Genomic DNA, 16246 nt, shown 5'->3' with positions numbered 1-16246 from the left:
GTACGGCAATAAGGTATGTGAAGCATTTGTTCTTAGAAACAGTGAAGAGATCCAGCAGGTAGTCTGATGATTTCTTTGTAAGCATATCGTGAATAAATAATATCTGATGCACAAGCCGTCGATCATTAAGAGATGTTAAGTTTGACCCAATGTAGAGATCGCAGTGACTGAACCAGTTCAATGTGTAAAAACATCGCCACTGGGGAGACAAAGGCGGTCGGACATGTTGTTGGCCACCCACTCCCTCGTGTACCGTGCTGACCTTCAGAGGTGTTTGCAAACAGCATTTTCCCCAACAGTCGGTTAAGGCCATACGGGAGATCTTTGTTGGATATTGGTCACATCCAATATCAACAGGGAATATCTCCTGGGCTCTGCTTAGGTGGATTCAATCTTAAATGAGAACTTGGTGCAGTGTGTAAACATAAACTGTGAAGACAAAAGTGGTATGGCTTGGTGCTGGCCACATCACTCGCCATGATAGCGTTCAGAGGTGTTCACTTGCAGCACATGCTCCAACGGTCTGTGCAGCTACATGGGGGATCTTTGTCTTTGCGTGTGTGTGTACGTTTGTCGGTGGGACAGCAGATGAGGAAATGCCTGAATGAGAGCGAAACCGGGAAGCGGATGATGCAGAGCCGGCGATGCTGAGACTGTGTGGTGTTGTGAGAGATGGCTCGTGACCAGGAGCCATTATGTATTACTTGTCTTTGTTTATCACAGAGCGTCGATGGTGTAGACGTGTTCTTAATCGTCTAGCGCTCAACATTATTATGCATGGAACTGCAGGGTGTACTCAGTGCCCTTTGGTCCACGCGGATTTCGATTTGTGCGCGATTGCACGCGCAAAATCGCGCAAATGTTACGCTCGTGCATTGCAGATCCGACTCGGCTGCTTGAAGTAATTTGTTAAGAAGCCACCAGCAGCGCTGCCGCGGGCAATTATTGCTATTACAAATCAGCGACACATTCGCGTGAAGGAAAAACAGCCACCACGTGAATTACACTCGACGGCGGGAAATAAACGGCGATAATGTGAAACCGTACGGGCAGTGAAACCGCTTCACATTCCTCTGGCGAGCAACACCATTGTGGCACGTCTCCCCCCCCCTCTATCTGCAATGCCGCATTGTGTTTTCACGACGCTCGCTGCTCGTGAATAAATCGCACGGCTAATTAAATTTCCCTGCGTTGACCCCTGATTCGCGCACCAAAGCGGAACGCGTGCCCTGCCGGTGCCTTGGGCCACGCGTTCGTTTCCTTCACGCGCCGCCTCGTTTTACCCCTTGTGCGCGCACCCCCCCCCCCAATCTCAAAATAAAAATGATAACATTGCAGATGAGGAGAGTGATGGCGCGTGGATATGGGGCTGCGTCCCTCTCGTGTGTAAGAATGAGCACCACGCCCCCTTGTGTGGGGGAGGCAACCTCATCATAATGGACATTAGCATCAACATCATCATCATTCTGCATCCATCATCATTGTTCATTCATCATCGTCATAATTTAGCGTCTTCATCAGTCACAACCTGATGGGAGAGCGCGTGTTTTAGTTTTGCTGAAAGCTCGAGTAACGTTCGTGTTTTATTTAAATTGGCAAAAAGACATGGCAATTGCTTTTATATAATGTAGAGTATGTGGTACATGCTGCCTTGCTGGAAATTAATGCAGGGTTTATTTTAAATATTGAATTGGGCTGTTTTTCTTCGAAGGGAGTAAAGTGGGGGGGCTCAGCGATTTGCGGACTGCACTAAACTTGGTAATGACTAACATCAGTGGCGAGTGATATCTGAACCATTCCTTCAACCCCCTTCTCCTACACGGGGAAGTATGGTCAAAGAACCCCAATGATCGACAGTGACATGAGAAGTCATTCATCCAATAGTAGAATTGGCAAGGAGGCTATCACATTATTTAATGTTTACTAAACAAGGTAAGTTAGTGAGGATATGTGAAGTGTTGTTGACTGGAATGTGTACTCTTCTCTTGAGGGTTTTACCAGTGTGGGCGCATGTGATCTTATGTTTTTAATTTCAGGCGCATCCTCTGTAAAATGCAACATTCATATTTTAAGACCCTGGGTAGCTTGCCAAGGAAATGTTGTGTAATATTCAATGTAGCGCACATGCTTTGCACAGACACCGCGCAGTTAGCATTACACTTCCTCCAACATCGGATCTTCTGTGAGCATTCCAACACATAGAACTTCGTTTGTTTTACTAAGGTGGGTGGGGGGCAGGGGAGGGATGGCGGCTGCAGGGGGGGGCAGGAGGGCTCCAGGAAACCTTGAGTCTGGGCGGTGGTTGCAGTGAGGCGGCTGCAGCGAAGCAATAGCCAGGAGGCAGCTGAATACAATCTGAGCCTCGACTGTTCAGCATGTAACGGCGTGCCAATACTTAGATTTAAATCGATGATTTCTGGAGGATATATACTTTTTTTTCATAGCACTCCCATTCCTATGCTGGACGAAGGCCTCCCCACGGACAGCCGTGTTGACGGTGGCGTTTGTTTGACCATACTTCATCATGCTCGTCAGAGCGGTTTGGTGGAAGAGTGCCTTTTGGGGTGGAACGATGCATTAGTTCACAGGATAGAAGCAATTCGAACAGCTTGTGATGCGTATTTAAGAATCGATGTTTTGTTGATTTGTATGTGTAATATGACCTATCCCTCCTGCCACTCACAACTAGAGGCCACTACATGAACCATAGCTGATTTTTTTTTATCGACTTGAGTCCCTCCTGAATCTTGATCATTCATAAAATCACCAGGTTAAGTAGCTAAGCCTTCAATTTGCAGACTGCATGTTTTCACAAATTCATTAAAATCACGAGAGGTGCGAATCGTTACATTCGTAATACCTCACAGCACATCCAATCATGCATATGTAAGAATCAATCAACTCGCACAAATAATACACGTTTGCATAAACGAGTCGGTCAAAACAAGATAAAAACTAATCCATTGAATTTAAAGGGAACAACAACTGCGACAAAACATCAGCAATACTTTAATATAAGAGCAATAACATTATGAACACGTTTTCAGTTTGGCGAGCTGTTAACTACCTCTCCTGGTATACAGGAAGATGTGGGTTTCGTTTCCGATCCTAACGCCTGTATATTTTGAGTTTGCATGTCTCTCGCCACCTAGTCGCACGGATTTCTCTCCGAGTCCTCCGCTTTTTCCCTCCACATTTAGAAACATGCGTTTAGAGTTCAATCTTGATTTGAAGCTTTCGTGACTGCAGGAATCCATACTCTTTGGTTCTTTCGGTAAAGTCACGTAGGTAGAAAAATAAAACAAAATGATAATAATATATCACGATGTTTCGATCGCAACACAAACGGTCGTCCTCAGGCAGAAAAAATTATCCAGCAGTTCCACAAACCAAAAGTAATCGATTACCACGGACAATTCGATGCATAAATCGTGAGCGTAACAATCGATTTTCATCCATAATACACGTTTTTTTTGTTAGATCGCGTAAATATAAATGTGTCGTTTAACCCGCCACAGCCCGACAGCCAATTAGTAAGGTTTGTCACAAAAACAGAACGTGCCAATTCGTTACTCGTACAGCACACCGGTGTGTTGGAGAGCAAATCCACAACATTTGCAATGTGAGTACAACATTTCGCCAGTAATTACAACTAGCATCATAAGGCGAACAGCCAAACCTTACTAATTGGCTGTGTTGGGTGGTGGCGAGTATTAACGACACATTTATATTTACGCGATCTAACCCAAAAAACTTGTATTATGGATTATATTGGTCGTAAAAGCCTACGTGTTAAATCGATTTTCAACGCGAAAATCAACTTTCCCTGGGAGAGAGCATCCTAGACGCATGTGTGCCTTTATGCGCCCCTTGTTGGCATCCAATCATTACGCCCCCCCTCCCCGACAACCCTGCCCCGGCTGCTCATGCCAGGTGGACCTGCGCTTCGTGCGCGTGCTGAGCGGGGTGGCCACGCAGGGCGTTATCTCCAACGCCACGGGGCGGCCGTATTACGTGACGTCGTACCGCCTGGAGTACAGCACCTCAGGGGACGACTGGACCGTGTACCGCGACGACAAGAAGAGCAAGGTGAGTCGTGCTGCCGCCCCAAGCATCCGCCGACTCCTTCACCCTGGCGCACGCTTGTCTGCTTCACTCTAGTGGTTGCTCATTTGCCTGCTTGCCAGCTCACTTACACACCCGCTGAAATATTCACTCACCCACCTACCTACCCACTCACTCACATATTCATACACAAACTCACATGCTCACTCACTTATCTACCCACCAACCCATTCACTTGTCCACTCACCCTCCAGTTTAATCATTCATCCACCCGCTCATAATTCCACTGATCCAGGTCACTCTTGTCTAATGAGTTCTCACCTGGTTCAACAAAATGAACTTAAAACAATAATCTTGAAACGCAGTCACTTACTCACTCATAACTCATTCACCCACGCATCAACTTACCTACCCACCAGCTGACTTTGTGCCGACACTTGCCTGATTATAAACGTACCGACTCGCCAATCTGATTCCTCTGGTCGTCACACACCTGTTGCTCACCTACTCTTAATTAGCAAAGAAGGCCATGTCACTCACATGCATACTCACTCATTTAAATATACACATACACACACGCATCAGCAGAATTACCATAGTAATCACCGGTATAGAAGGAGCAGCATCATTATTTAATCAGCTGTTAATATTCTACTTATTTTTCTTTCGTGCAAGGTTAGAGCATTTGGCAGTTTTTTTTAAATCAAGAACAATGAACAAAATATCAGATTGGGGGCGTTGAAATATGTCATTATTGAGTGAATGGGTAAAATAGCAGTAACTTGTTGCATACGTTGTATTAATGTGACAATGAAAGCAGCATTATGATGATGGAAAAGATTGTTCACTGTGCGTTCGCCTTCATTATGATCTCCAGTCAGTGGTGTCCATATTGTAATTGTGTCGATTATAATGTCTGTTGATAACCATGTTCTTTAATGAAGAGACATTGTTACATTATAGAGCATTCAACAAAGAACAGCAAAGAGATATTTTAATAAACATGAATAATATTCCTCCTCTCGGATCAGTGAACAGGTTTTGTACCTCAGCACTTCTGTCAGCTTAAATTGGTCAAAGATTCTGTGAAATAGTTCTATACATTAACTGATTTGCGTTATTTCAAGCTTGAAAGACAGTAGCCTGGCCTCTATGAAGAAATATTGAATTGTTTCTGTTCACAGCCAAATTATAGTCATAGTGATGTGATTTACACTTTGTCTTTACAATTTTGGCTTGATTTTAACAGCTGTCTGTGATTGGATGGAATCGGTTACATGTACCTTATTTCCAACTCATTCACCGCATCTTATGTTATCCATTTATTTGAACGAAATATAAAGGGCATGCGTTATTATTCTGCTCGCGAGTAGGATAGGTTTCTTGGAAGGGCATATACCGGATATTTGTATCCATCCGTGTCAATATCCAGGAAAGTTTTATTCTATTTAAATATAAATTATTTGGTGATGCTGTGTCAGCAGTGGTGCACAAGCAAAGTTTACAAGGAAACTTAACACATTTGTCAAAAATACTGTTTTAAAATAAAAATATACAATATGAGATGTTCTGGCCAATGGTCATTGCTTGCAACATCACCACTTATATATTTATAAAGTCACAGTGCTATTGATAAATGTGTCGGTCTTTGTAAATATATATTATTTAAATAACCAAAAAAACTGGAATAGGACACACGGCAAGTGTTGTAAATTTATGCTTGACACGTCCTGTATCTTTTTCATGTAGACAAATGCGCGTGGATTTTGCTGCTGTCATTGATATTGTGTATTTCCAGCTGTGATGGATTACCTGGGGCACATGTGTGAATAAATGGTGGATCACGGGTTGCAGGAGCATCCAGAATCCGATTATTAAATGAGTTCTTTTCGAGTCACGGGCCAGGTCACAGCACTGTGTGTCACTTGACATACAGGAAAATAAGGAAAGCAAACGCACACATGTATACACATGCACACCTACGTACACACACCGAAACGTACACGTGCACAAATATCCACAAAAACAAAGGCTCTTGCAGCAAGTGCTATTAGCCAGCACCTATGCAGGTTGGGGGCGGCACACGAGGGGGTGGGTGACCAGCACCACGCCCGGCCGCCTTTATTGCCCTTCAGTGGAAATGTTTTACACATTGCACCAATTACTCATTTGCGGCTGAGTTGATCTCAAGGATGCCCAGGGCTGGTTCTGAGAATTATTACGAGTGTTGGCTGTGAGTGGGAATCGAACTTGGGTAGTCGAGTTCATAATGCAGCATGCTAACCCCCCCCCCCACACACATGCACACATGCACACAGTTGCTTTGGTGCAACGAGCCGTTGAGCCGTAGGAATTTCCATGGGGTCCAGCCTGTGACGCTCAAGACGCTATTACGATTCCTTCTGATGATGTCGGCTACACTGGCGGGCTGAGCATTGATAAGTGTGGAGCGATAAGCACTGGCTGGGCCATTTTTATCGATTATAGGACATTTTTCTTCACCGAGATAATATATTAATTTGGCTGCAGTGTGAATCATTCTGACCCTCAGAGTGGTCCTTGACTCGCCACCCGCAAGGGGCACCCGCCGTCGTGAATGTCCGCGCGATCTTCTGCTGCGGCAATGCATCATATATAGACCAGCAGTCGGTCGCCCTGCTTTGAACTCGTGGCATGGAATGCAGATGCATCCTGAACGCTGTGCCAGTCAGGAGCGGCAGCAGAGTAGGAGGCCCGAGAGGCTGGGGGGGAGGGGCTGGTGAGGGGGATGTTTATGGAATTATGGGGAGATGATTTTGTCACTCGGGGCTGCAGTCCGGCTTAGTTCACAAGCAGACTCTGTTTTCTGGATGTGATCCTTGCCCAAGTGGCTTCCCTTGTTCATCGTGGCACTCACTGCATCATACACGCTGGATGCCTCCTTTCCACAATCCAATATTTTTGTCCCCCAAATGTTTTCAGACTTTATTTCAATGACAGACAAAAAAAGATTTGCACGTAGGCTTTCACGACCAATATCATCCATAATAGAGGTATTTTGAGTTAGTTTGTAAATGTTGTGGCTTGGCTCTCCAACACACCGGTGTGCTATACTAGTGACGAATTGGCATGTTCTGTTTATGTGACAACCCTTAGTAGTCGGCTGTGTCGGGTGGTGGCGGGTTTTAACGACACATTTATTATATATTTACGCGATCTAACCCAAAAGACCTCTATTATGTCATGGGCCAGTCGTTTCACCAGTTCTGCCACTGCATCAGGCCTGCTGTGTGCCAGCTGGAAACTTCATTTATCGTCTCGTTTTTCTCAGCAATAATATTGCAATTGAGTGACGACGCACACTGCACTCTTTTGGCAAGAATCTCGTTTTATATATATCAAATTATGTATTGACTCTGGAACTCCCAATCCATCGTTGGGTGTGCAGTTTTTTGTTCCGCAGAGGACATTTTCACATGCACTGCACAACCGCTGCCTTGATCTCTTAACCTGCAGCGATACAAGTGTGTGGTTCATGACAACACTGCGCCCTGGCTATTACAACAAATCCATACATCTGGTAAAGTAGACTTCAGGGGGAGTGTGGTGTGCAGCAAAATCCATTGTTGTAGTATACTACAATGCTCCCGTGTCTATGTTCCCTACTTCCACAACCCTGCATTGACCAGTGTGGTCAACTATGATCAAGCAACTCCTACGACCCGTACGTAGAGTGAAACAGGGATGTACGTGAACAAATACACAGAGCAGTCGTTCAATAGCTCACTCCCAACTGTTCTTCACCTTTATTTGTCGTGAACCAAAACTGTATTCTGTAGAGGAGAAGTGCGACTCGTTTTTGTGATGATGGCATTGCGTGATTTCAGAAGTGTTTACGAGCTCGCACTCGTGTGTGTGCGATTGGCCCCCATCTGCATGAAGCGCCACAGTTTACTCCTCAATCACACAGAGGCGTTTAGCGCAGTGTGGCAGAGAGTGGCGTACAGACGCCATCTCTCATAGCACGAGTCTGACTTTCCCATAAACCACACGCGTGTTCATAAGTAAGCTCCCGGATAAAACCGTGGCCCGCAGGCAGGAGTCTTAGAAACGAAGCGTTTGGAATATCAGAGAAAGGCGTTGCTGGCCGTAGGCAAATTAGAGGACGTTTCTCGGTTTGGCCATTCGCGAAATGCTCCATAAACTCGTAGGTGCTGCGTTCGCATAAATGGATTCCAATTATAAGTACCCACTTAATAAAGCTGTTTTGCATGGAGTAAAATCCCATTAAAATCCCATTTGCTTAATTTAGTAAACAAGCGAGGTGGCCATGCTGGTCCGTTGGGTGCCACTGTTTAAAGACCCCCTGCTGCCAAGAGGCCTCATTCGTCCTCTGCTTATAGCGGTTCTATAGTAGTTAATGTTGTCATCGGAACCATACTCCATATTTAGTACGGTACAGTTTTTAACGGAAATTTAATTTTATTCAAAGTTTAAAAAAATTCTCAACAAGGACAGATTATATTTATCATTCTGTTAGTCGACGAGTCATATTTTACAGTCACTTTGAAGAGCTGTTTGACAGCAGCCTATACATGAATCAATTAATTAAACAATTATTTCCAATTATAGCATTGAGTGATGAAATTTAATAGCCATTATTTAAATTTATATAGGGTCTGAATAACAAAAACAATCCTCCCCATAGTTATCTGCGTAAGATCAACCGAAAATATGAAAAATAAATGGAAACATTTTAATAATAAACAAAATCTTCTTGGTTCTTTCGGTAAAGTCACGTAGAAGGGAAGTAATAAAATAATAAAATTAAAACATAATAAAACAATTTTATTATTTTATTACTTCCCTTCTACGTGACTTTAATTTTATTATTTTATTACTTCCCTTCTACGTGACTTTACCGAAAGAACCAAGAAGATGAATCCCTGCAGTCACGAAAGCTTTAAATCGAAATAAACAAAATGTGAGATAAGCAGTGGCAAACCACATCAATCATGAGCCACCAAAACCACTACAGTCGTAATGATGCAGTGTACAGCCCTATGAATCCGCTCACCTAAGTTCAATTCCCAGCCACAGCTAATATCAGTGGCGAGCGATGTTCTAACCAGTCCTGGGCATGGCCTCTCACTTTCATCAAGCCTTACTGACGAGTGTGGTGAAGTATGCTTAAGCAAGATCCACAACTGACACAGCATCATGAGATGGCCTTCATTCAGCAATGCATTGACAAAGGGCTATAAAATCTGATATAATACTTAGTATTACTATTTTTATAATGATACTGGCAACAAGTAATTTAACGGCAGCATTATTACTATTATTATTACGATCGCTTATCCTTAAATGTTGCTCTACAATTGTGTAAACATCAAGTCTTTACTATTACAGAGCATACAGCATGATGGAAACTTCATGAGGATGAAACATATCTATAACGACGATTAAACACGGTCAGGGGAGTAATTTATCAAATTCAACGAAGGGCCATTATTGCTGGCCAGCGTCGCTGGCAAATAAAGTACTGCTTGTTTGAGGATCCTTGGAATGCACAGAGATAGACAGTGGGGATGACCTAAGACTGTGCAAAATTGTAGTCCAGACTTGTAGGGCAAATACAACACTAATCTCTTGTTGGTCTGCCTGGTGACTGTCACTCAAAACCCTTGCAGACTTTTCTCTCCCGCATCGGTTAAATGTGATGTCAAATCTGTAATAGAACTGTATATTTCACTTGTCAAGAAACGATGTTCGCAGATGTTGTTTTGATGCTGAGCCTGCATGCAGTTCATTATGCGATTAAAGTGCCATTTTCTTGGGTCTTTCAGTAAAGTCACGTGGATAGGATCAAAGAAAAAAACAAAAGCAACCAAAAAACAACGACGTTTCGATCGGAACACTTTTCTTATTTTCTTTGATCCTATCTATGTGACTTTACCGAAAGATCCAATAATATGAATTCCTGCAGTCACAAAAACTTTACATCAAGATTTAAAGTGCCATTGCTGTGTACGTCTGGGCTTCGCATGCACACACGCACGCGCGCGCACACACGCACTCAAGCACACACACGCACGCAAGCACACACTGGCACTGAGCGACAAAGAACGGGACCACTGCATCTGACATATTGAATGCCGGCGGACACACGCTTTGTCTATTATGTGGTCATATTCTCCTTTCATGTGGATTTTTGGACGGTGTGCATGTTGCGTAAACGCGTCTGTGAGAATGTACAAGTGTGCGGGGAAGTGGCAGCGCAGCGGTTAGTGCACTGGGGATACGAGCCTGTCGACCTCGGTTCAGTTGCCTACCATTGCAAACATCAGTGGCGAGTGATGTCCAAACCCGTCCTGGGCCTCTCCCATAGATCGACTCGGTCTTTAATGAGTACCTGGTGCTGTGTATAAATATGAGCTTTGGGGAGACATGGCTGGGCGTGGTGCAGTCGTCCACACCTCCCTGTCGTGTGCTGTTCCTGCCTTCATAGGTGCCCGCCAACAGCACTTGCCCCAACATTCCATGTAGTCTCAAGGGGGGAATTGTGTTTTGTCTAGGGAAAGATGATAACATGTTAGTTCGCGCACCACTGTTCAAACCCAGTGACGATCTCTATTCAATACTTGCCCACGAATAAATCAGTAGCCGGTGGTATCTAAAGTGGTTCTGGGCCTTGCCTAGGTTGACTCAGCCTTAAATAATTACTTGGTGTGGTGTATCCAGAATAGATCTGGGGAGACATAGTCAGCGAGGCATGGTGCCGGCCACACTTCTTTGTATGCCTTGCTGACCTCAATCGGTATTTATTAAAGGCACTAGCGTGTAATCTGCAATGATAATCACAAGTCATTGTGCACAAAAAAATATTTGTTGGTCGTTTCATACGGTTAGAATCCCAGTGTCCTATGTTCAAAACTTGAATGAATACAGCAGTTATAATTGTACTTTGAGCTTAGCTTTTACATTATCTATATCATTCATTCAAAAGGATAACCCTAATCCCACGTGTTAGCACAGCAGCAGCAACAACACCACCACAATTTGCATTTATAAAGCATATATCTAAAGGTACCATTTAGAAGCCATGGGCTATTTATTTTATAGGGGAGACTATGTCATAGGCAGAGGAAAGAGAGGAAGCTCTTGAGCCTGGACTCGAGATAGGGGCAGGGATTCACCCAGCAAGGATTGCAAGGATTGCTGGGCGAAGGGAGTTCCAGACTGGGCGGCCAGCAGAGGAGAATAAGTGACGGAATTATCATTCTCAAATGCATAGCGTGGCACATGTAACTCGCATAACATATTACTCAGGAGGCACAAAACGATTCACCGGCTCATACTGACTCTTGCACTCAAAAAGCATGCTTCAAATTGTGCGTCTGAGAACCGGTCATTTAGGATGTACGCAAATTTTACGCAAAATCATATCTCGCGTTATATTTGGGCTGATCTAATCAATGTATGTACACATGTGATATGTAGAAATTGTACAGAACAAAAAAAGAAACCATACATTTGCATGCTGTATTATGCACACATGTGTGCACAAATCTTCTCAGTTAGGCGGTCAACCCATACATAATACAGTGAGGAAAAATAGTATTTGATCCCCTGCTGATTTTGTACGTTTGCCCACTGACAAAGAAATGATAAATTTAGAATTTTAATGGTAGGTTTATTTGAACAGTGAGAGACAGAATAACAACAACAAAATCCAGAAAAACGCATGTCAAAAATGTTATAAATTGATTTGCATTTTAATGAGGGAAATAAGAATTTGACCCCCTCTCAATCAGAAAGATTTCTGGCTCCCAGGTGTCTTTTATACAGGTAACGAGCTGAGATTAGGAGCACACTCTTAAAGGGAGTGCTCCTAATCTCAGTTTGTTACCTGTATAAAAGACACCTGTTCAGAAGCAATCAATCAATCAGATTCCAAACTCTCCACCATGGCCAAGGCCAAAGAGCTCTCCAAGGATGTCAGGGACAAGATTGAAGACATACACAAGGCTGGAATGGGCTACAAGACCATCACCAAGCAGCTTGGTGAGAAGGTGACAACAGTTGGTGCGATTATTCGCAAATGGAAGAAACACAAAAGAATTGTCAATCTCCCTCGGCCTGGGGCTCCATGCAATATCTCACCTCGTGGAGTTGCAATGATCATGAGAACGGTGAGGAATCAGCCCAGAACTACACGGGAGGATCTTGTCAATGATCTTAAGGCAGCTGGGACCATCGTCACCAAGAAAACAGTTGGTAACACACTACGCCGTGAAGGACTGAAATCCTGCAGCGCCCGCAAGGTCCCCCTGCTCAAGAAAGCAGATATACATGCCCGTCTGAAGTATGCCAATGAACATCTGAATGATTCAGAGGACAACTGGGTGAAAGGGTTGTGGTCAGATGAGACCAAAATGGAGCTCTTTGGCATCAACTCAACGCGCCGTGTTTGGCGGAGGAGGAATGCTGCCTATGACCCCAATAACACCATCCCCACCGTCAAACATGGAGGTGGAAACATTATGCTTTGGGGGTGTTTTTCTGCTAAGAGGACAGGACAACTTCACCGCATCAAAGGGACAATGGACGGGGCCATGTACCGTCAACTCTTGGGTGAGAACCTCCTTCCCTCAGCCAGGGCATTGAAAATGGGTCGTGGATGGGTATTCCAGCATGACAATGACCCAAAACACACGGCCAAGGCAACAAAGGAGTGGCTCAAGAAGAAGCACATTAAGGTCCTGGTGTGGCCTAGCCAGTCTCCCGACCTTAATCCCATAGAAAATATGTAGAGGGAGCTGAAGGTTCGAGTTGCCAAACGTCAGCCTCGAAACCTTAATGACTTGGAGAAGATCTGCAAAGAGGAGTGGGACAAAATCCCTCCTGAGATGTGTGCAAATCTGGTGGCCAACTACAAGAAACGTCTGACCTCTGTGATTGCCAACAAGAGTTTTGCCACCAAGTACTAAGTCATGTTTTGCAGAGGGGTCAAATACTTATTTCCCTCATTAAAATACAAATCAATTTATAACATTTTTGACATGCGTTTTTCTGGATATTTCTGTTGTTATTCTGTCTCTGTTCAAATAAACCTACCATTAAAATTATAGACTGATCATTTCTTTGTCAGTGGGCAAACGTACAAAATCAGCAGGGGATCAAATACTTTTTTCCCTCACTGTACCTGGGTCTGTCCCGTGACTTCCTGCCCGACGAGCCTTCCACACTCCACATGACGTCCTCAACGTGCACCTAGCCTCGCACAACTGCCGCGGTGATGTCGCCGTCACTTAGCGGTGAACAACGGCTGTTGTTGTAGCAATTGTAAATTTGCAGCTGTTGTTGTAGCTGTCGTACACAAACACGCACCTTTGCCTAAATATCTCTGTGCTTCTGCACGTGCGTACGTTTGCACATGTTATGTAGTAATGCATTTTAGTGCGTGTGCGTGCTTGCGTGCTTAAAGTGAATGCGTGCATGCTTGCGTGCGTCGGAGCAGGAGTTTGTGGGCAACCAGGATGCAAACTCGGTGGTGCTGAACCGCCTGGCGGAGGTGGTGATCGCGCGCTACGTGCGCATTAAGCCCCTGCAGTGGGTGGGGGGCATCGCGCTCCGCTTCGAGCTCTACGGCTGCCAGGTCACAGGTGAGCCTGCAAAGCGCCACCGCTCCCCGCCGCGGTCCCGGTCATGTTTTTGCCTGCCGCAGCCTGCACACTTGTCACCTCCATCACGGTTGTTCCGCGATATCGACTCCTGAGACAAATTTCCTATCCTCACAATAACATGCATTGACATTTTGTAAGTTAATACTTGTGTAGTGAGTCCAACTAAGTCGCAGACGTTGTCTTGGGAGCAACACTATTTATTTCACCAACTCTACATAACACAACCTACACTTGGGTGTTGAATGCCCATCGAGCCACACTACGGCAGAACTAGACACGGTTCGCTATCCCGGTCCGGATCATAAGCTGGGTCCCGGACCGCGTGGCTAGAGGCTTCTTTTATCCGATGTGGATCTTCTTCACCAGCAACACGAGCTAGATTTGAAGCTTTCATGACTGCAGGAATCCATACTCTTTGGTTCTGTCGGTAAAGTCACGTAGGTATAAAATAAAATAAATCACGACGTTTCAATTGCAACACAATCAATTATCATAAGGTGGGAAAACCACAGCAATATTTTTTTTTTGCTGAAGTGGGAGACAGAGCTGCCGTGGTAAGAGGTTATATAGGTAAGAAAGGGGGGAGGGGCAAGGGGGGAGAGAGAGGGGGGGGAGGGAGCGCTGTGTGGATGCTAGGAGAGGGCACACATCCTCACTGAGCTCAAAACTCTTTAATGAGCATCCTGCATTGGGATGTTTTCGCTAATTTGGTTAACGAGTGGTTTGGTATGTGGGAAGAAAATCAACCATGCATACGACGGGGTAACAAAGCCCTGCACAGGTTAAAGAATTAATTGCTCTGCTGTCATCTCCAAGCAACTTCAAAGCCCAAGCCTCACAATTCCCATGAAGTCTCCCGTTGAAACACTAACCAGGCTAAACCCCTGCGAAGCTTCTGAGATTCGATGAGATCGGGTATAATCAGGCCGATTTGGAGATTGAAAAAGCATAATATTGGTTGGTGATCATAGTGGTTATCAGAAGTGGGTGGTTTGTCGAATTATAATAATTGGAAGTGGTTAGCAGGTTTTACTTTGTGGCCTCAATACCTGATGAGCGTGGTGAGAAGGCAGGGGAGAACTGGCGAGACAGAAGCCAGCGCTGGAATGTGGTGCCTACGCATTGCAATCCCCAAACCTGTCGACTGCAATTGCACGCGTGTGCCAACGCGGCGGGAGGTTGAATCGATGTTCCTCGCCTAGCCCGCTCATCCATTCCACACATCCACGAGCCCGTGAAATGCCGTGCTCAGCCAGAGCTCACCCCATGTAGCGTGTCGCTCACTCAGTCTTTCAATTAACCAATTAGCTTCTAATTAAATCTGAGTCTATTGAGATGGAATATCCCCCTTGCTAGGGACACCCCAGATAATTCGTACAGGCAAAGCACTGTAATGGCTAATTTGTCATAAGTTAAGGGTATGTTTTTTATTGATTTTTTTTCTTTTTTTACGGCCCTTTGTAAATACACTCTTGGATGAAGGTTATCCCATTACATTACTCTGGCTGGGATGAAGGCTATCGCAGCCACGGGAGTTGTTTAACCATACTTTGTCTGCAAGGACCGGTTCAGATATCGCTCGTCACTGGTGTTCATTACCGCAGTACGCTAAAAATTGTGCCACTGCTCCTCCATCATATAAGGTCCTCGTGCGTGACTACTCATAATTATTGGGCCCAGTTCACTCATGAATGTCGTCGCCATTGTCATCATCAGCTATGGCTTATCCACTGCTGGATGAAGGCCACTCCTCAAATCTTCACCATCCCTCACGGCCCCGTGACGCCACAATCCATTTCCCGCCTGCACTCATGCTGATCGCATCGCTCCTGCATACGTGGAGGAGGATCTCATTATTCAACAGCAATCGGGCATATCGTATTGTTAAGGTGTTTGCAGTTTCGGCATGTGTCCGACGTTTTGCTTTATGTGCCGGGAGGTTTTTCAGAAACCGAATCGAAAACACACCGGAGAGCCAAGGAGATGCGTTTCGGCCGTTTCACCACAATATTTTATCTGGCCTGTGAAGACTTGCACATGGCATTGAACTGATGCTGTATAGCAGATGGCAGGCTTTCGGTAAAATATGAAAATAAAGAAGTGGCATCAGAGAGGCACTGTATAAATTGAACTGTTGACTCCATCCGCGTAAACCAGCTGGGTGGTGAGCACGCTTGGCCACCGGGCTAGCCAGCCTCCTCTGATTGCCCGTCCCGTTTTCAATTAAATAGTGATTAGTTGCTGGTGGCCCCAAAAAGCGCTACAAGGACACCCTTAAAGCTTCCTTGAAGAGCTTTGAATTCGACCTGAAAAGCTGGGAATCCCTAGCACAGGACCGACCTGCCTGGAGAAGAAAAGTACAGGACGGTGCAGTCCTCTGTGAGAGTAGGAGACGCTCCTGTGCTATCTTGAAGAGGCAGCAGCGCAAATCTACCAAGGGAAGGACGTGTGGCTGCACCTCAGAGCTCTACATCCTCCCTGACCTGTCCAGTGTGCCACAGGGAATTCCTGGC

At 45.0% G+C, this 16246-nt stretch overlaps 1 protein-coding gene across 3 annotated transcripts in view; it reads left to right on the top strand.

Annotated features, from left to right (window-relative positions):
* The window catches only part of LOC144718734 (neuropilin-2-like), a 76947-nt gene that overhangs the window by 28507 nt on the left and 32194 nt on the right, over window positions 1–16246 (top strand). For all 3 annotated transcript variants that reach the window (XM_078594230.1, XM_078594239.1, XM_078594247.1), the window contains 2 exons: window positions 3934–4089; window positions 13568–13712. In XM_078594230.1, coding sequence (XP_078450356.1) covers window positions 3934–4089; window positions 13568–13712 — 301 coding nt within the window. The remainder of the gene's footprint in view (window positions 1–3933; window positions 4090–13567; window positions 13713–16246) is intronic.

This window comes from Lampetra planeri, chromosome 1 (assembly GCF_965212315.1).
Source record: "Lampetra planeri chromosome 1, kcLamPlan1.2.h2, whole genome shotgun sequence".
Taxonomy (NCBI): domain Eukaryota; kingdom Metazoa; phylum Chordata; class Hyperoartia; order Petromyzontiformes; family Petromyzontidae; genus Lampetra; species Lampetra planeri.
This window is presented reverse-complemented; position numbering and strand designations above follow the sequence as displayed.